Source organism: Trichosurus vulpecula, chromosome 4 (genome assembly GCF_011100635.1).
Source record: "Trichosurus vulpecula isolate mTriVul1 chromosome 4, mTriVul1.pri, whole genome shotgun sequence".
In the NCBI taxonomy this organism is placed as follows: domain Eukaryota; kingdom Metazoa; phylum Chordata; class Mammalia; order Diprotodontia; family Phalangeridae; genus Trichosurus; species Trichosurus vulpecula.
The window spans coordinates 287,059,244-287,081,587 of record NC_050576.1 but is presented as its reverse complement, the minus strand read 5'-3'; the positions used below and the strand labels follow the sequence as shown (position 1 = coordinate 287,081,587).

The window sequence follows — 22,344 nt, the reverse complement described above, 5'->3', positions numbered from 1 at the left end:
AAGGCATGTCACTTTAACTCTTCGCACCTCCATTTCTTACTCTGTGAAAATGACACAGATAATAATCCTATCTAACAGGATGACTGTAAAGTTCAAATGAGAGAATGTCTTTAAAGCGCTTTGCAAACCTTTAAATTCTATATAAATGTCACCTATTATTACTATTGTTATTGTTATGATTATTACTATTATTACAGGGAAGCAGATTCTACTGCTTCTATCAAATAGTCCATGTCATTGTTTCATAATCCTTAGCATGAAAATTTCTGCTTTATCTTACCAAAGCGTCTATTTTCAATTACCAATACACTAAAGGAGATAGAAATGAGTCATTTTATATTCAAAGCAACACAGAGTTCTTCTAAACTGCTGAAACATGAAATAACCAAATAAACTTTATTATTTAAATGGATTTCTTAACAGCACAAACTATATAATGTAACTTTTTAAACTTGTAAAATCATAATGTACCATAGTAATTTAATATCATGAGACAGTGTGTATAAAACTATGTAGCATAAAAGTATTCAGCATTTAAGGTATTAGTAAGATTTTGTAGATACATTGGTAACTGTGAAAGTAGTCATCTTGATTCCTTAGCCCCATTAGTCTCAAAGAGTGGGACTCAGTTTCCTCTTTTGGATGATTATAAATTTATTTCAGGATCTGTGCTTCATATACACACATAAACAAATGCATGTATATACATGCTTATTATGCACGTATTACATACGCATATACACAATACATATACATACACATACACACATATGTACTGCTTTTCAGTTGTGTCTGACTCTTTGTCAGCCCCTTTTGGGGTTTTCATGGCAAAGATACTAGAGCAGTTTGCTATTTCCTTCTCCAGATTATTTTACAGGTGAGTAACTTCTGAAGCAAACAGGTCGCAATAGCTAGGATGTATCTGAAGCTGGATTTGAACGCATGAAAAGGAATCTTCCTGATTCCAAGCCCAGTGTTCTATCCACTGCACCACCTAGTTGTCCCTATGTATGTATAAATGAATGTGTATATAGACACATATGCAAGTGTATATATATATATATGTATGTATATATTTATGTACGTATACATAAATACATACATATGCATGTGTGCATGCATACACACATACTTACACACATATATTTCCACTTCTGTTCTCTGGGTCAGCTCATCCCATTCACATTCATAGTTGTGATCACTAATTGACTAACTGTGTATTTCCCTGAATCCCATTTTCCTCTGTTTATCCTTCTTTGCTTTTGTCTTGCCCTTCCTCAGAAGTCTGTCTTACTTCTGAACACTGCCTCCCTCTTTCAGCTATCCCCATTATCATGCCCCTAATATCTGTCATCCCCTTCCCCTTTCCCTCCTTTCTATTGGTTAAGATAGATTTCTATGCACAACTGTGTGTGTGTGTGTGTGTGTGTGTGTGTGTGTATACACACATATACTTCTGTCTTCGAACCAATTCTGATGAGAGGGAGGGTCAAGTATTGCCAGCCACCCTCCCCCCATTTTCTCCTCCACCATAAAAATTCTCCTTTATGTGAGAAAATTTGACCTGTTCTACTTCTCGCTCCCCCCTTCTCCAAGTACATCCCTCTTTGCCACCCCTGAATTTCTTTTTTTGGAGATTGTCCCAATATAATTGACTCACATCCGTGCCCTCTGTCTATGCAGGCTACTTCTAACTGCCCTAATAGTCCTTAGGAGTTATATGTATCTTCTTCCCACATAGGGATGTAAATTATTTAACTCCATTGAGTCCCTTACGATTACTCTTCTTTTCTTTCTTTTTTTGGAGGCAGTCAGGGTTAAGTGACTTGCCCAGGGTCACACAGCTATATGGCCAGTGCTCCATCCACTGCGCCACCTAGCTGTCCCACGATTATTCTTTCATGTTTACCCTTTTTATGTTTCTGTTAAGTCTTCTGTTTGTCAAAATTTTATTTGGCTCTGGTTTTTTCATTAGGAATAATTGCATCCCTTCTGTAATACCCCAGTGTAACAGACCTCTCCTGCATACCTCTTGAGAGATCTTAGACTGGAAAAATGCCTCTCTCTGACCTTTTGTTGGCTCTGCCAATCCAAAATTTGATTTGAGGCATTAAGGTTTTTTTGAGAGGAATGTTGGGAGAATTCAGCTGGGTCCTGGCCTGTACTGTACCATCTTGGCTCCACCCCCCCACCCCCCCCACCCCCGCTCCAATATTAAACACTTTAAGGCCAAGTGTAGATTCTTGGGAGAATCAACTAAAGACTTATTTCTAAATTGACATTGAGTATTAATGGCTACTCTTCAGGTTCAACTGTTCACTTTCTTCTGAAGCTATGTATACTGTAACACAATTGTCAACCATGTCTACAAGAATGGCATGATAAACATTATCAGACGTCATTGTAAAATCTAGGTGAACTATAGCTAAAATCACACACTGATCAACTGTACCAATCTCACAACACTGTCGGCAAAGGAAATGAGACTAATCTGAAATTATCTTGATGAAGCTATTCTGTATTTTTGTGATGAATTTGTGTATGTTATTCCCCTCCCTTAAAATGGGACAACATTTGTCCCTCTCCAGACTTGTGGCAGGCTTGCTATTCTCCAAGATAATTTTTTTTAAGTCCCTGGATCTGTCCCTCTCACACAGTAGCCTCTGGAAAACTGCTCTAGATTCAAGGAATTCTCTGGGTCATCACTGAATCAAATCCACAGTTCCCCACCAATGTTTATTTTTGTCAACCAGTCAGAGATGGTATTAGTTCAAAACCAAAAGAAATTCATGCAGCCGTATTGTATATAAATATGACTCCTTCCATGCAAATTTGGGAAATGAACCACTAGTTAATAAGATGATATGAGAGACTAGGCTTGGAATTTCCGGAATAGCATTTAAAATGGAAGCTCTTGATCGGGGACAAGATATACCTAACAAGTGCTGGTTAAAAGGAAAATGCCTGAGGTCTTGTGATATGATCATTCCTTTTAAACTGAAGAAGAAAGGGGGAAGGAAACTACCTGAATTTATCTACAAGGCATGAAGAGGAAATCAGAAACCAGAAAATCATAGTGCAGACACTTACTAGCTGTGTGACCCTGGGCAAGTCACTTAACCCCATTTACCTCAGTTTCCTCATCTATAAAATGTGTTGGAGAAGGAAATGGCAGAGCACTGCAGTATCTTTGCCAAGAAAACCCCAAATGGGGTCCTGAAGAGTTGGACATGACTGAAAATGACTAAATAACAATAACAACAAAAATTATGGATAAGAAAACTGAAGATGAAAATGGGTAAGTGATTTGCCCAGGTTCACCTAGCTAATTAGTGTAAGGAGGGAGGTTTGAACTCAGATCCTTCTGACTTGAAGTCACATGCTGTTTCCACTGTGTCACAGAGTTGGTTTGTAAAATAGCAGACCTATCTTTGGTGCCCAGAGGTCCTTAAAGAACAAGAGAAAAACTCTTCAGCATATTGAGCATATGGAAGCTTTAAAGGGAGATACATATGAGAATCATACATTAAGCAAAGGCATGGTGGAGGGAGGGGGGGGTAGCAGGATGGTTGTGGTTGGATTTGGTAGCAGTACCTATGCCGGTGCAATCGTGGATGCCACCATGGTACTATGTAAAATATGCCCTTAATAGCTTACAATTTTTTTAGAACACATGAACATACTCTTATCCTCTCATTTGATACCCACAGCCCTATGATCTAGGCAGGGTGTTTGAATGATGTAATGTTGGATAATATGAGTAATGCTTGCCCATTCATGAAGGACTCTCACAAATGTTTTGGCAACATGCAGGGTAGTACATAAAAAACTTCCTTGCTGATGGGGCAAAAGTGTAATCAGTTTCAGGGCATCTCAAACCATGGAGATTATCCCCACCACATAGGGGATAGGGCAGAAGGAGGAATAGAGCTTGATCCTCTTCCCTAATGACTTCATCCACAAAAAAAGAAAAAAAAATGAAAAGAAACTTTTATTGAAATTCTCACCAAAAATAGAAAATTTTAGGTTTGGAGCCAGAGAACCTGGGTTCAAATCCTGCAACTTTGCTATTCTATGTGTGATTGTAGGCAAGTTACTTAATTTTTGTGGCTTCAGTTTCCTTGTCTGTGAAGTGAAAGGATTCAACTAGATTACCTTGAGGTCCATTCCAGCTCTAAATCTATGATGATATGAAGCTAAAAAAAGTGACAAGTTTGCTAGTGCCAACTGCACAAAGGACTATAGTGATTTTTCTAACCTACTGTGTGAAACAGAAATGTTCACAAAATTGGGAGCAGAAAATATGCATGTAAAGTTAGGTTAATTACATAAAATTACCAAATATTTGCATCTTGTATGTGTTTATATTGTACTTTTATTCAATCCAATAATTACTTATTAAGTATGTGCTATGTGCAAAGCTCATAGATATCAAGAAAAATATGAACAAAAGCAAGGCAGTTTCTATACCAAAGGAGCTTCTAGCATATGGAGGAGGTGGGGGTGGGGGAAGAACAAAATAAAAAATAGAAATAAAGATAAATACAAAACAAATACAAATTAATTTGTGGATGAGGCAATAATAGGGAAATCAGGAAAGATATATAGGAGATGGTAATTGAGCAGCGCCCTGAAGGGAGAGATTCCAAGGAGAGGTGAGAAGAGGTAGCATTTCAGGCATGAGAGACAGCTTGTACAACAGGAGGTATAATGTCATATGTGGGGAATAGCAAGGAGATGAGTTTGGCCAGGATATAAAGTGTGTTTAGGGGAACATTGTGTAGACAGTTTGGAAAGATAGACTAGAGGCAGATGGTAAAAAACTTTAAATGCTAAAGAGAAGTGTTAAACACTGGCTTCACATAGATACTGAGGGCTAAAACCCAAGGCTTATTTTCTTTCTTTGTCGTATTACCTCTACCGTTCCAGGAAAATCTCTAAGTATTGCTAACATTTGCCTCAAGAGTAAGTTTCCCCAAATATAGGCGCCAGAGTTCCAGCTTCCATCATTCATGATAGATGGGAGTCTTTAATTCATTCCACAGAAATTGTAGAAGGCTCAAAAGATTCACAAGATCCCATCAATAGCTATAGAAATATATAAAGCATTTAAATAGCCATCTGTTTCATTCAGAGGGGAACTGAACCTGAGATTGCTATTAGAGCCACCTTTTGACATTCTGGAAGATCACAGGAAGGCCAACATAGCCTTTCCTGGTCTAGTCTTTTTTTGTTTGTTTATTTGCAGAATATTACTCTGCTGTAGTTTTCAATTGACAAAACTACCAAAGGATAGAGATTTAATTTAGTCCACTTTCTATAACATCTAGCATAGCGCTACAGTAAGAAAATCATCAGAAATTTTGAGAGCTAGAAATTCCCTTAGAGGTCCTATGATCTACCCCCGTATTTTACAGATAAGGAACTTTGGTCCCATGAAGATGAACCAACTTGCCCAAAGTCATACAGTTTGTAAATAGAACAGCTAGAATTCAAACCTTTCCATTCTACCATAATGTTTTTCTTAGCATTTTGATGAGTTAAAGTATTGAGAGCAGAGAGAAGGTGAATTGTCAGGAGAATTTTTAGCTCTTCTGTTCTATCTTTATTGAAATTCCTTTTAAAATGCCCCTAAAGAGCCAGTAATTGTTTTTACAATTTTCTAATGAAGTGTGAAGTGCTCTGATAGCCATCTCTTAATACTTTCTGATTGCCTTTCTTTGATCTGGAGTGGAGTGGAGCTTCAAATCTACTGAGTTAATAGAGGAAGGCAAAAAGTGGAAGCAACCTTATTTTTTTAGTGGAGGGAATCACATCACCACCACCAGCACCACCACCATCATCATCATCAACAACAACAAGGAAGCATTGGTTCTTCTGTATATGATGTGTCTTTTATTCTCAGTAGTGCTTTCACAGGTTTCTAGTGTGACTGAGTTTATTTTATTCTTGAATAACATTACTTTAACAGTGGATTGTAAGCTTCCTGACATTCACGCATTCATTCATTCAATCAGTCAGTTGGTCATTCAAAGATTACAGAGCTTTACTCTTTGTAAAATGCTGTTAGGTAGTAGGGGAAATTCAAGCCACACCCTCATAGTTTACAGGCTATGTTTCTTAGACTGCTTTTGTGTGATCATTTTTAGTAATAAAATCTGTGTTAGATACTGGAAAGTATGGTTTCATTTTCCCAAAACAAGTTTTTACCTTGTACATTTTGAAGTTCACCAAATGAACAATTAGAATGAAGATTTGAACCAAAATAAATTTTGTAATCAATATATTGATAAGCACCTTGACAGATACTGCCCTGCCTCCAACCTCTTCTTTCCAATTTAGATCCAATCAAATTAATGTATTTGATGTCATCCATCTACAACTTGTACTCAACCTCTCTATCTGGTATCTTTACATTTTGTGTTATGGACCTTTTTAGCAGATTGTTTTTAAATACATAAAATAAAATACATGGAGTTACAAAAGAAACCTATTATATTGAAATGATTATAAGGTATTTTTACAAAATGGTTATGATCCCCAACTTATACCTTTATTCATTGGATAATATATATAGATCTGGAAATGACCTTAGAGCCCATCTATTCCTCATTTTACAGGTTGTCTAGGGTCATTCACGCAGTAAGTGGCAGAACTAGATTTGTTTTAACCATCTGTCATTTCTGGAATGTTCTATGTAGTGCAATTTTTTAGAACCAGTTCAAAACATATTGGTCTCAAGAAGTTTCCTCCATTTCATTCTAATTTATACTAATAACTCCTTTAATCTGCATTACCTAAGCATATTGGATATTTATGGGATTAGATAGTTGTTCTCAAATTGCTTCATTTATATATGTCTTATTTTTGCATCTAGATTATATATTTCTTAAAGGAAGGAAATATGTTTTCCATTTCTTGTGCCTCAGTATCAACTAGAATTGTGTCGTGAATGTAGAAGGTACTCAACAATGTTAGTAATGTTTACTAGCCAATGACTTACCAAATGTTTTTGGCCAGCTAGTGTCAATATTTGAACCCCAATAATATCTTTGCTGCCTCAGCAGCTTCAAAGACCAGAAGTATCTTTTTTGTTTGTGGTGACCCAAAGCCTGACAGCCAGAGCTGTGGGCTAGAGACATTTGCATCTCCAAGTGACCCTACCTTGTTTACCTAACAACTTCCTTTCTTTGATATGGAGATCATAAACTACAACAGAGATTCCTTACTTAAAACCTTGTCTTTCTTCCTCCAGTCAATCAGAAGCTTACTTCTGATTCCATGATCATGTAAATAAATCTATACAAATTTTATTTTACCTGGTCTGTTTGCCTCCTTTAACCAAACTTACAGGTTGACACTAGATAATCATAATCACTGTTTGTCTGTGCTCACTACATGGAGACATTCCCCCACTCCCCCAGTGCCGTAGTCATAAAAGGCTTCTTTTATATGAGTTTTTTTATAAATTGTATATAAATTCTGTGATATCTTCCCTTGGGTCTCCACATATTACTACTGTTTCCTCCTTCAAATGACTTTTTGGTTACTTATTTGAGTACATGTGCATCACCTCAGTAGAAGGTAAGCTCCTTGATGGCAAGCCTGTTTGGTTTGTGTTAGGGTTCTTGGCAGAATTGTATGTGTTCTAAGTTGGTGAGTGCCATTCAAAGCATGGGGGAAACAGATATGAAAAGTCCAAAATCGAGAATAGAGCAAGACAACAAAAACTATAGTTGACTATTTGCAGAAAATATTGTATTGGAAAGTGATAAGCAAGATAAATTAGGTAACTTGGGGGAGTGCTAAAGGAGATTTTGAAGTTTAGTGTACATGAAGAGATTTTGGAATCTTCCAAACTGGCCTTGCATTTGTATTTATTTCTTAACCAACAATACATCTCACAAAAGACATTTTTAAAAGTTATCTTTCAAACTTCTTAAAGCCGCCAATGATTTTTGTTTTCTTCACTAAAGGGGCAAATTTATCATCTAGTCAAGTGTGTATCTGTCTGCCAAGAACAGTGCAAAGCAACATATATCACACTCATTAGCAGCAAGGATTTTGTTGGCCTTGTTATATGTGTTTGAATATGGAATTCATTTCAATCTGATATGTTTTACCTACCGTATTTTTCTTCTAATTAAGTCCTACAAATGCACTCAGTTTCAGCTGCAATAAATTCCATTTTTGAATATGTCTCCTAAAAGTCACAAAGCGGCACTACTACATTTCGCAATATGAATAATTCACTTTAGACTTTTCCTATTATGGAACAAAAAAGCAAGAGTATCATGGTAAAGGCTGGATTTGGAGTCAGGAAGACACAGGTCTAAATCCTGCATTTGATGCATATTGACCTTGTGAACCTGGGCAAGACACGACCTTTTTCATCTGAGTTTCTTCCTTCCCTTATAATGCTAAAAATAATACTTAAAGTATTCAATTCACAGGGTTGCTACTAGGCTCTACAGAGATGCCGTCTACCATTATTTCAATCTGGACCTATCTACAGCTATCTGTATCTCTATACCTATCTCTATCTCTATATCTGTCTCTGTATCTATACCTATCTCTAGCTCTATACATATCAATATCTGTATTTATGTCTATATGTCTGTATCTATCTCCATCTCTATCTTTATCCTGTATATATCTAACTCTATACCTATCTCTGTCTTCATCCACATCTATATCTGTGTCTGTCAATAGCCCTATATCTATATATCAGTGTCTATATCTTTATCCATGCCTATCTCTATCTCTAGGCCTATACCTATATCTATTATTCTATACCTATGCCTATTTCTATCTCTGTCCGTATATTGATATCTGTGTCTATCTCTATCTATACCTATATCTATATTTCTGTATCTGTGCCAATGCCTATCCCTATTTCCATCTGTCTCTATCCATTTCTATACGTCAATATCTGTATCTATCTCTATCTATACCTATATCTATTCCAAATCTATACCAATGTCTATCCCTATTTCCATCTCTCTCTTTCTATCCATATCTATACATCAATATCCGTATCTATCTCTACCTCTGCCTCTATCCATGTCCATGTCCATGTCCATATCTTTATCTATGCCTCTATCTGATGCTTGGCAAATTGTAAATCATATTATAAAGACCAGTGCACAATCTGGAAGAACTGGCAGAATTGTATATAAATTGGTAACTAGCATTGGACACATAGGGAATAAAAGGGTATGAAAAGTCCCAAATTGGGAATAGAAAAAGACAACAAAAACCGCACTTGAGTAGTTACAGGAAATATTGTATTGGGAAGTGAGAAGCAAGAGAAATTAGGTTGTTTCGGGAGTTGTAAAGGAGATATGATATTCATGACATTTAGAGTCCTGGAATAAAGTGAAAAGTGTGGTGGACAGGGGACAGGACTTGGAGTGAGGGAGACCAGATTCAAATCAAACACTACCTTGTAACCCTGAACAAGTCATTTAACTTACCTCAGTTTCCTCTTCTGCAAAACAAGAGATTTGGACCTCAGCCTTCAAGGTCCTGTCCAGCTCTCAGTTTATCCTACTTGGAACACTAGGAGGGGCTGCTGCACTTAGCAAGTATATAGCCCTGAGGCTTATGCTTCCAACTTATACTGCTGAGGACATCCAGAGATTCTTTGTTTGGCACTAGAGAAAGAAGCCCTGATTTAACAATTACATTTTCTATTATAGATTCAGGAGGGGTAAAAGCATTGCTTAAGTGACTACCATTTACTAGGTGCTGGGGATACAAGAACAAAAGTGAGGCAGTCCCTGCCTTCAAGGTGTTTACATTCTTTTTTTTTTTAATTAAGATTTTTATTTATTTATATGTAAACTAAAACAGCACTCAGTTCTGCATGCTTTTGAGTTCCAGATTTCCGCCCCCCCCCCCCCCCCCCCCCCCCGGCCGCACATCATGGAATCCGATATATCTTCTACATATACCTTCACATTAAACTTATTTACACAGTAGTCCAGTTGTAAGAAAGAATTATGACCAATGGAATGAGTCATGAGAAAGAAGAAACAAAACCAGTAAAAAAAAAGAGAGAGGAAAAAAAGAGAACAAATAGTTTGCCTCAATCTGCATTCAGACTTCATAGTTCTTTCTCTGGATGTACATAGCTCTTTCCATTATGAGTCCTTTGGAGTGATCTTTGAACATTTTATTACTGAGAAGAGCCAAGTCTATCAAAGTTAGTCATCACAGAATCAATATATCTGTGGTTGTGTACAATGTTCTCCTGGTTCTGCTCCGCTCACTCAGCATTATGTCATGTAGGTTTTTCCAGGTAATTATGAAGTCGGATTGAGGTTCCCCACTAGTATAGATTAGCTGTCTATTTCTCCCTGTAACTCCCTTAACTTCTCTAAGAATCTGCATGCTATACCACTTGGTGCATATATGTTGAATAATGATATTGCTTCATTGTCTTTGTTGCCTTAGCAGGATATAGTGTCTTTCCTTATCTCTTTCAATCTAATCTATCTTTGCTTTTGCTTTGTCTGAGATTAGGATTGCTACCTCTGCTTTTCTTACTTTAGCTGAAGCACAACATATTCCACTCCAGCCTTTTACCTATACTCTGCATATATCGACCTATTTCAAATGTGTTTCTTGTTAACAGCATATTGTAGGATTATGGTTTTTTAATCCATTCAGCTATCTGCCTCTGTTTTATGAGAGAGTTCATCCCATTCACATTCACAGTTGTGATTACTATCTATGTCTTTTTCTCTATCCTATTTCCCCTCTGTTTATGCTTTTATTTCTCCCTTCTCCCTTCTACTCCTCAAAGAGTTTTGCTTTTGAACACTGCCTTCCTCAGTTATGCTCCCTCTTGGTTCCCCTCCATTATCTTACCTTTTTCCCCTTGCTACTTCTTCCCTCCCTTCTAAGCCCCCCCCCCCCCGCCCTTTTTCTTTCCCCTTTCCTCACCTACTGCCTGTAGGACCAGTTTGATTTCTATACTTATGAGAGTATGTTATTCCCTTCATGAACCAAGTCTGATGAGGGTAAAACTCAAATACAGCTCTTCTCTCTCCCTTCTTTCCCTCTACTATAATATGTTTTTGTGCCTCTTCATGTGATATAATTTGCCCTATTCTACTACCCCCTTACCTCTTCTCCCAGAACCATCCCTTTATATCTCTTAATTATGTTTTTATCATTACATTAGTTATTTTTTACTGACACCCACAGTCTATGTATATCCCTTTCAATTGTCATAAGAACTGTAGTATTCTCAAGATTTACATGTATATAAAACATATATAAAACAATAAAATCCTATATAAGGATGTAATAATTTGCCTTATTGATTCACAAGGTTTTTTCACCATCCTGTTCACCTTTTTATATATCTCTTGAGTTTTGTATTTGAAGATCAAATTTTCCATTGAACTCTGGCCCTTTCATCAAGAAGGTCTGGAATTCCTTTATTTCATTGAATGTCCATCTCCATGCCTGAAAAACTATGCTGAATTTTGCTGGGTAATTGATCCTTGGTTGTAGTCCAAGCTCCTTTGCCTTTCAGAATATCATATTCCAATTTCTACTGTCATTTAATGTAGAAGCAGAAAGATCCTGTGTGATCCTGACTGTAGTTCCCGTGATATTTGAATTGTTTCTTTCTAGCTGCTTGCAGTATTTTCTCCTTGACCTGGTAATTTGGGAATTTGTCTATAATATTTCTTGGTTTTTTCAATTTGGGATCTCTTTCAGGGGGTGATTGGTGGATTCTTTTGATGACTATTTTACCCTCTGGTTCTAGGACCTGAAGGAAGTTATCCTTGATGATTTCTTGGAAGATAATGTCTAGGCTCTTTTTTTTTCATCATGGCTTTCTGGTAAACCAGCAATTTTTAGATTGTCTCTCCTGGATCTATTTTCCAGGTCAGTTGTTTTTCCATATAGACAATTCACATTTTCTTCTATTTTTTCATTCTTTAGATTTTGTTTGACTGATTCTTGATATCTCATAGAGTCATTAGCTTCTACTTGCCCAATTCTAATTTTTAATGTATTGTTCTCTTCCTTTAGCTTGTCTATCTCCTTTTCCATTTGGTTGATTTTAATTTTCAGTGGGACATTTTCTCCATTTAGATTCTGGATCTCCTTAGCCATTTCACTGATTTTACTTTTTAAAGATTTGTTTTTGTCTGATAATTTTTTTCCATTTTTTCTTTTACATCTTTCATTTGGTTTTTAAAGTCCTCCTTGAGTTCTTCCAGGAATGCTTTTTGGGCTGGAGACCAGTTCACATTCCCTTTTGAGGTTTCAGATGTGGGTATAGTGTCCATGCTGCCCTCTTCTGAATTGGCATTTTGATCTTCACTGTCTCCATAATATGAATCAATGGTCTTTGGTTTTTTACTGAGCTTTTTCATGATGTTTTTTTTTTCTCCTGGGTTCTAAAGTGGATCTCTGCTTCTGGGGCTCAAGGGGCTCTGTCTCAAGCTGGTTTTGGGAACCGTGGGCCTGCTTTTTGGATTTGTGTGCTATGGCCTCTGGTTTCATGAGGTGTGAGTGAGGGATGGTCTGGCTGCTGGAAGTCTCCTCTTCCCCTGGGCCTGCTCTACAGCATGGGTAGTCTCAGCTGGTGTCTGCCACTTCCCCTGGCTGTGCAAAGGCACATCTGGGGTCCTGGTGTTGATGTTTGCTATCCCCACCCCCCCTTAGGGCTCTCGTTCTGCAGGGGTGGGGACTGCTGAGACACCTCTCTTCCTGCACTAGTCTCTTTTGGCCAGCACACGGAGGGCCCTCTCCCCAACTTCTCTCAGTAAAAGGTTACTGAAGCCCCACTTCTGGCTCCTCTGTTTCTCCTGAGGTAATATTCTCTTGGTTAGGAATGGAGGCAGGGAGAGCCAATTTATGTGACCATTATGGATCCCAGAAGTTCAACAAGGCAAGTTTCAAACCTTTAGACTGTGGACTGGAGGCCTCCAGAGTAGCTGCTCCTGTGGCCGCAGGCTCTGCTCTGGTGTCTCCTATAGCTCCCACAGACTCCAGTCCCTGGGCTGAGAGGCCTGGGGTTTGACTGCCACCCACTGTAGCTGGTACTTCTGCCCTGGGGTTGCTTCTGTTCCTGTGTTTCCCTCACCCAGCTCTTTCCCAGACTGGCATTCTGGCTGGATTCCTCTGCTGTTCCCCATTGGTTTGGTCTGGTGCCATTCCACATGCGGGTACTCCTGCCCTTCTCAGTCTACTAGTGGCTTCTCTCTGAAATCTGTTCAGATTCACTTTTTAAGAAGTGTCTTACAGAATCTGTGAGAGAGCTCCAGTAGTTCTGTCCTTTCACAGCACCATTTGCAAGGTGTTTACATTCTAATAGAAAGAAGAAAGTGATCTGTGGGAGTGGTGGCTGACCAGGGCAGGGAGTCTTAGTCTGGGGATTCTTTGGGCTTTTGAGTAGAGCCAGAGGAAACTGAAGAAGCAAAGGTGGCATTGCTTTCTATGCCAAGAGCAAGGAGCATAACAACTGGAGGTGAGGAGAGGTAATGTGTGAGGTGGCAGAGTAAATGGCAAGCTGCCTGTGGGGGATGGCTGTATAGAATGGAAACATGGTTCTTATTAGGTAGTAAGTTAGGTGGAGTTCAGTTATATTGCTGGGTAGTTTGATCACTAGAAAAGCTATGCTATGAGGTTGCTGCAGAAGGCCCGAATTTATCTGGATGGTAGGATTGTCAAGAGGAATGAGAACAGAGCTGCAACTGCCCATACTTGTACTCATGGCTCTTTTCCTGTCTGCTCCAAGGAAACTGAAGGCCTTATGTTCTTATTTTCACTTGTAAGTGCTTTTCCAAGTTCAAGATTAGATGTGCTTAAGGAGTAGGGGTTCTTTTCGGTTGTTTGTTTGTGGGGAGAGAGGGCTCTATTACTGCAAGGGCCTCAAAGAAAACATTGTAAAAATAAGATGAAGAATTCACATAGTTGAAAGCACGAATGAATCATGGACATTAGAACTGATAAAGAGCTTAGAGTTCATACAGCCTAACCCTCCCATTGCACAGCTGAGTTAGAATTGGAACTTGGGTTTTTTAACCTCTGCTTTAGTGATTAAAAAGAAACACCCCAAAACTTGGCCACTCCATGCATATATTAAATTTGGATGCTCCTCATTTTAGAAAATGTTTACTCCAGCATTGAAAAAGTATTGCTGATTCTGAACCCAACCCCGTCGGAGTGGTTAATAGGTTAATCATTTGACATACGTATTTCTCATTTTCCTCTTTTTCTGTAGAGGGTGGAGATTGCCTTCTGAATCTTGCACACTTTATAGAAATATGTATCCTGTGCATTAATGGAGGTAAATTTAAGTGGTGCATTAGTACTGAATTTGGCATACTTCACTTTATTGGGACATGAAATTAAAGTTTCATTAAAAGTATTTATTATAGAGCGATGGAAACAATAATAATTCATGTTCTTTTTGTGGGTGACATCTGACTTAAAGGTATATGATGATTTCCAAGGAACTTTCCTGCAATATTAAAGAATATGAATGCTTCTTCAGCTAGCCAGTACAAAATTGGTGAATGCAGATAGAGGTTTGAGGCATTTCACAAACATAACAATTACTTCTGTGACTTCAGGTGAATCACTTGCCCTCCGTAGGCCTTAGTTCCTTCTTCTGGAAAAGAAGAGGCTTGGAATAAATGATTCCCAGAGGTGCTTCTAGCTCCAAATGTATGACACAAACTTGATTTATGATTAGACAAAAGACTTTGTGTTGGAATTGAGATTTTAAGATCCTTAAAAGAAAGGCACAATAGGGACTTGGAAGATCCATGGGCTGTATTTTCTTACTTAGTCAAATCATGGGCTCTTAGAACTGGAAGAACATTGAGAGCCCATTTGCTCCCAAATGTCATCTATGAGGCCTCACGAGTTTGTGACTTACCCAAGGTCACACTGTTAATTTGCAGCAGAGCTGAGAGTAGAGCCTGTGTCTCTGCCTCCTTGTCATAGCCATTATTGCTTTGAGTTTATCGGTCTCATTTTGGAAGCCCTAAATGTCCCGTTAATCATTTCTTCCTTTTTCTCACCTTCCTGTGCAGTGTTGCCATACACCCTCGAAAAGAAATCTTAGTGTCCTGTAGTGAAGATCGCCACTGGAAGATGGTGGGCATCCCCAAAGGCAATGTAATACTGACAGGTTGCGGTCACACTGATTGGCTTTCTGGCTGCTGCTTCCATCCAAGGTTAGTTTAAACATCTTCCTGAACCAGTGCTAATCCCTACTGGGAATGTGTTTGTGTGCTCTTCTCCCTGCCTCTCACTGATTTGATGACTCTCTCAATGCAATCTCATACCCTCCACTGAATTTCTAAACATGTAGATAAATGTTCCTCTGGCTTTCATTATGTTGACTTTAGATTGATTGCTTTTGGTATTTGGTACATCTGAAACTTAGTCCACATGCTGATGCATCTAACAAAGAGTAATAAGCTTTTCAGGACAAGCATTATTAATTCTCCTTGCTCTCATAAACCATGAAAAGACTGTATAGGTTTTTAGTCAATAATATATACTAAGTTTTGCATTCTTTGTGTTAATCTCACATTTTGTTTTTAGAATTATGTTGTCTTCAAAATCCAGAGGTAGTGAAGATTTTTTAAATTAAATGATTCAAGGAATATTAAAAAAGGATAAAGCACATCAGTGAGAAATAAGTTGTACATACCAGCCCTCTAATTTTGGTGATTCATTTCATTTTGAGACGCAAAACTAAGAGGGAGAGTAGATCCATGGGTTAACCCCCAAAGAGCCAAATAGATAACCTAGAGTAATTTAAATGTGTTCGTTGCTTATATCAGTGTATCTACAAAGCCCCTAAGCAGCAAAATCTATCACAGCTTACTCCATGGCCTACTGTTGTCCAATCCTGGCTTCCTTTCATCATTATTCCTCTGCTTCATTATACATGAATTCTATTATACTTTGTTTTAGACCTAGGCTAACCTCAGACCTGGATTTTATCAATTTGTAGCATTGTCTGGAAAGCCTTTTAGACACCCATTTCACTTGTTGTGACTTCTAGAACCACCCTCTTGGAAGCAAAAGTCCTAAATAGCAACTACCCCATAACAGGCAGATTAATAATATTTTGGCTCTGAAGCTTTTGTATAATCAAATTAAAAGAGGATGTTGTTTAACATTGGTTTCTTTAATAGTGAACAGACCAGGGGAAGCTAGTACTTGTAAACACCATTTTGGTTTTTTATTTTAGAATAATTGCCTCTATTTTATGTCATTTTGCTATTCTTTTAACCTTAAAAAAGCAGTGCCCATTACAGTTTTGATCTTTGGTATATCATTATAGCTATCTTTGTTCTTCATGTGCCCTGTATGATTCATTTCTTTTGCCCATACCTCCTATATCTATTTAAATCAACTGATCACCAAATCAGTGTTGAAATTGGCATCTGCTATTTTTGGCACAGTCCCACTCCCTAACATTAAAAAAGAAAACTAGCACTGGATTTAGTATGATTTGAACCTCAATAATCAGTTGAATCAGATTCAAAAATTTTCCATTTACAATACTCTAAATCTTTTTTATGAATTAGGCAATAAACAAGTTGTGGTTGTTTTTATAAAGTACTTACTATGTGTCAGGCATTGTGATGGTCACAGGGAATACTAACATGATAAGTGAAGTAAACAATTCCTAGTCACAAGGAGCTTACAAAGGGATTCTATGAGATGGAAATGAGGAGGGAGTGTATTCCAGGTGTGAAAAGGCAGGGAAGCAGGAGATGGAGCATTGTGTATGATTACCACAGGGTATTTAGCACATTTAACTCAGTAGAAAATGTTCTATTATTCCACTGAATTTTCTTTTACATGTCTGTGAAGCCCATTTATTTTAATTGATGTTTTGAGTACCCCCATTGACTTTTTCTCCTTCCTCCCCCATGAAGATACAAAATTGTACTAGATCTGAATATCAAATAGAATAAATTATAAGATTTTAAGGTAAAAATAAATTGTTTGGAAGATTGGGAGTTCAAAGGATAATTTTGACCACTTCATTTTCTTTAATCCTTCTGAAGTAGTATTTATTTTCAGTATTAGGTCCTTCACTGGAATTGAATTTATGAGCATGTAGTGTGTTCCATATCTGATATATGGATAAACAGAATACTGTCAGCCTCTCAACTCCTACCAACATAAAATTCATCTCTGAAAACAGAGAAAATACAATTAGAAGTGCAGGCTATCACATATATCTGCTGGGCATACTAACCAGCTTTCGATAATGTTTTGTTACCATGACATCAAGTGACTCACAGACTTGAAAAAAGATTTTCTCATTAGTGTTTGACCAACATAAAGGCCTTTCAATAGGGCCTCCCTGTCTCCCATTCAATTATTGAAATTAAAATGAGGCGAGGGATATCATTATTCACTCACAATATGAATTTACTCTCACTGTTTGCTATGGTAGGAGAGGAGTGAAATGCTGCTACAGTATTTGTCTTCTATTAGTACATGGAAATAAAAATAGTGGGGCTGAATACATTTCACCATAGGAGATTTCAGGCAGGGACATTAACCATCATATGATCATATTGTAAAGTGAAATGAAAGAAAGAAATGTAGTTTTTATGCCATAATTATTAGGACAAAAAAAGGATGAATTCTTTAAAGGTTTAGATGAATAAACTCTTAATTTTTTCATAGCTTTTAATTGTTTATAGATAAGACTGCAGATTCCCCCATGTCTTTCAGGAATAAATCTTAATGTCTTAATTGCATTAAGAAATATGATCCTAAAATGTGATTATATTTTATTCAATTCAGTAGACATATGCAAGGCACTATGCTAGGTCCTTGGTATACAAAGATTAAAAATGAAACAGCTCCTGCCCTCAAGGAGCTCACATTCTATTGGGTCAATACAGCATATACACAGATAAGTAAATGCAGTATAATTTGAAGAGAGAGAGAGAGAGCATTAACAAAGTGGAAGCTGAGGGATGGCTGCACAGAAGAGGTAATGCTTAGGAGGAATTTCTAAGGAAGATGATGATTCTAATAGGTGATAAGGAGGAAAGGAGTGTATTGAAGGCAGAGGGGACAGTTTATGCAAATACACACAGGTCAGAACATGAATACTGAATTCAGGGAATAATAGTAGTAACCTGGGACTATTATTCTGAGAGTGGAAGAGAAGTAACATGAGATGACTTGAAGAGTAATTGGAAGAAATTATGAAGGCTCTTAGATGCAAAAATAAATTTATATTTTATCTTAGAGGCCATAAGTGGTCTTTAAAGTCTTTTGTGCAGTGATATCATCACATGTCTGTCTAGTGAGGTCTGTTTTGTGGAGGATGCATTTAAGAAGGGAATGATTGGAAATGGGGAGACTACAGGTAAGAATGGGTGAAGATCTAGAATAGCAGCCATGTGAACAGAGAGAAGGCACAGATGTTGCAGATGTTCTGGATTTAAAAATCATAAGATTGTAACTAATTCAATGTGGGTGGTGATGGAAAAGGAATATTTAATGATAACTCCAAGCTTATGAGCTTTGGTGACTAGGAGGATGGTAGTACCATTAATAAAAAATATCAAACTTTAGAGGAGGAACAGACTTGCAAGTAAAGATGATGGATTTTGCTTTGAATGTGGCTGGTGGACATCTGGTGGGGAGGGAAGGATGTGTGGCAGGCAGTAGACAATGAAAAATTGAACTTCAGGAGAATGATCAGAAATATATTAAGAGCTGGGAGTCATCTGTGTCAAGATGACAGTTGAACCTGTGGTAGTTGATGAAATCATCCAGGAGGAGAATGTAAAGTGGAAAGAGAAGTGGGCAAAGGACGGAACTTAAGTGGATACCTTCACTTAGGTGATAGGAGATGGGTGAGGGGACCTTGGCCTTTTTAGGCTAAGGTCTTTAACAGGGCTCAGACTGAGGCAACACCCATTCAATGATTAAGGCTTAATAAGAATTGAAGCAGAGAATGGCCTCTTAATCTAGTCAAAAATTAAAAAAAAAAATCGATGGGGGGAGGGGGGAAGACCCTTAGGGTTTCCAGCCAAAACAGAAACAATTGCTATTTACATTAATTCTGAGCCAATCTGGGCCAAACAATGATGTAGTAGGGCTTAGCCTGGGACCTATTGTTGGCCAATCAAAGAGATTTAGAATGATTTGGGGTAAAGTCTGGCTTTTAAGGGGGAGGGGGGAAGAAAGGTTTCAGAGATAAAAATTTACATTCTCTTTGGGCAAAGCACTGGAAGGTAAGGGTGTGGATCCTATGTGGACTGAGTGAGGGTAGGGGAAGGAGGGAAGGAAGGAAGGAAGGAAGGAAGAAAGGAAGGAAGGAAGGAAGGAAGGAAGGAAGGAAAGAAGGAAGGAAGGAAGGAAAGAAGGAAGGCCATTTCCAGTTGCATCCTGGGCCATCTCCAGTTGTCCTGACACATATCAGGCCACTGGACCCAGATGGCTCTGGAGGAGAAAGTGAGGCTTATGACCTTGCATAGCCCTCCCTCACTTAAATCCAATAATTCAATTCACTTGCAAATTATGGTATCACCTCCTAGATGTCATAGTCCTCTTCAAAGAGAAGGACAAACAACCATACCCACACCCACAAAAACAACAGGAGATGGACAGGATGAGCAAACTGTCAGGTAGAAGGAGGAGGAGAAACAAGTGTTAACAGATCCAATTGAGGAGAGAACATCCAGGATCAGAGAATGGGTCACAGTGTAAAAATGGTATAGATTTCATTAAATTTAGATTGTTAATATCCTTAGAGAAAAAAGTTTTAGTAGAATTGTGGCCATCTAGGGGTGCTGGGAACCCCAAAATTTAAAGGCAAAAAGCATGGCTTCTGCCTTGACAGAATTCAACTCAAGCCTTCTTTCAGTCAGAAACAAAGTTTATTAAAGGTTTATTAAAACACCTGTTGGGGTGGGTGAGATATTAAGAATCTGTGCAACTGGCCAGATTTTAAGAATCTGAGCCATTTAATGACTGTGGGAATATCTGGATGAGGTCTGGTGCCAACAATGAGGGCTACAATGAAAGGGCAGTTAAAAGAATTATACTGGGATGGGCTGGATGCCTCAAGGGAATGCCTGAGACTTGGCCTTGTGGGGAAGTTAAGGGGCTGGGTTGAAAGTTCAGAGGTTGGGGGGGGGGTGTTCAGAGCGCATACCCCATCATTATGATGGAGTCAGAAGCCTGATTCTGTAGAGAATTAAGATAGTGCTAAGCAAATGGAGGGATCAAGGATAGACAACTTTTTCTAGGAGCTTGACCAAGAAATGAAATAGAGATTGAGGAAATGGCAAGAATAAGGGGGTTTTGTTTGTTTTTTGGATGACAGAAATCAGAGTGTGGTTATAGGCAGCATAAAAGGAGTCTGTAGTAAGAAGAAAATGGAAGATGAAAGAGGGAGGGGGTGATTTCTTGTGCAATCTCCAGGAGGCCTCAGGAGAGTGGAAAAAGATTTGGAACAGTTGCTACAGGGGCTGAGATTAAAAATAAAAGGATTGCCTTGCAGCAGGGTTAGCTATGATGAACTTGAATAAAATGATTTATAGAGACCTCCATGGGCAGGTTTGTATGACTTCCTCCAGCTTCATGAGAATAGGAGAATAGATGGCAGTTGGGAGGGAATTAAGAGGCAGAAGGGCATACATGGATAATGGTAGGAAATAGGTGCATGGAATTCAAGGGTGAGGGAAAGTATATAGCTGAACTTGCTATGCATAGTATGAAGAATGTGAAGGACAGATAATTAGGCAAGAGCAGGGGTGATAGCCTGGGGGAATAGGAAAAGATAAAGGAGCTGGAGGTCATATTGAGGATGAAAAATACGTTTAAAGGAAGAAGGAGGAAGATAGATAACATGGCAGGAATTTGTGATCAGGGAGAATTGTGAAGTTCAGAATCATGGAGATAGCACAGCAGTTGGGGAGGATTAGCTCTAAATTTTGACCACCCCTGTAAGTGGTTGAGGTGGAGTAAAAATATAGAAAATTGAACAGCTGTCTCATGTACGACAGAGATATATCATTTAGCAATGACCTAAGATCTGGGAATCTCCACTTTCTGCCTTTGTGGAGAGCAGGAGGAAAGTAGTGGCTGTATCATCAGGTGCCTAGAAGGGAAGGTTGGGGAAGGTCAGGATGAAGGATAACCACAACTGATGGATCATTCTATCACCCTCTGGTCTCCAAAAGAAGATTTAAGCTTGTACTGAGCTGCAATTGTATCTGTCTCCCACACATAGGATATTTGTTATCTAGATATTCTCTTAGGGATTCAGGATAAAAGCCACTTGCCTTAGTCACTCCCAAGGGACAAGTAACTGATTGGTTAGCTTTCTTCCATTCAACAATTGTTAAACAAAAGACAATCATGAATATCAAACAATATAAACCAGAAATTGGGGAAGTTTTAAAATTAAGCTAGATAATAGTATACCCAAAAGTAAATGAACTTTTTGACTCCTTAGTGATATAAAATCTCAGTTCAACCAAGTAGATAACATTTTTACTGGGGATGTCCATTTTTAGCAGTCTCTGAGGTTCAGGGCCTAGAAGTCAAGGGATATCCTGGGGTTTCAGCTTCCTCCACATGTCTTCTGCTCCAGTGATTCTCTTTAGATATTCAAAAATTGATGTCTTCTCTCTTCACCCCATCTCCCTCAATCTTTGTTGTTCTCTCCTTCCCCTGAGGTCTTTCACACATATAAAGTGGGCTAAGCAATCTTTTAACTAATGTCGACCTTTAAGTTTGGTTAAAGGAGGCAAACAGACTAGGTAAAATAAAAATTTGTATAGATTTATTCCCTTAAAGCTAACTCATACAAGACCATGGAATCAGAAGCAAACTTCTGATTGACCAGAGGAAGACACACAAATGTTTAAGTAATGAATCTCAGCTGCAGTTTATGATCTCCATATCAAAGAAAGGAAGTTGTTAGGTAAACAGGGCAATTGACAAGGGAGGTAGATGTAAATATCTCTAGCCCACTGTCCTGACTGCAGACTTTCAGTCACCACAGCAATTTTATCTGGTCTTTGAAGTTGCTGACACAGAAAGGGGGATTTTTAGCATAGAACAAAAGCAATTTGAATGTTTTGGACATTATTGGGGTTCAAATAATCTGAAAGGATTGACACTGATCAAGAGGCATGTTTCCATCTACATACACTGAATTCAACTTTACAGTTCGTCCTTCAGGAAACTACCTAACTCACTTCAGATTATGTAGGTAATGGGAGTGGAGAAAGTAATGAACTGGGAAGCCAGGTATGAGAGCACATGTTGAAATAGAAAGGAAGACTATGGACCTGGTGA

The 22,344-nt window shown here is 38.2% G+C and overlaps 1 protein-coding gene across 2 annotated transcripts in view; it reads left to right on the top strand.

The window, feature by feature from the left end:
- Positions 1-22,344, top strand: part of SPAG16 (sperm associated antigen 16) — a 1,249,495-nt gene that overhangs the window by 569,732 nt on the left and 657,419 nt on the right. For both annotated transcript variants that reach the window (XM_036756892.1, XM_036756890.1), the window contains exon 11: positions 15,072-15,215. In XM_036756892.1, the coding sequence (XP_036612787.1) occupies positions 15,072-15,215 (144 nt within the window). The remainder of the gene's footprint in view (positions 1-15,071; positions 15,216-22,344) is intronic.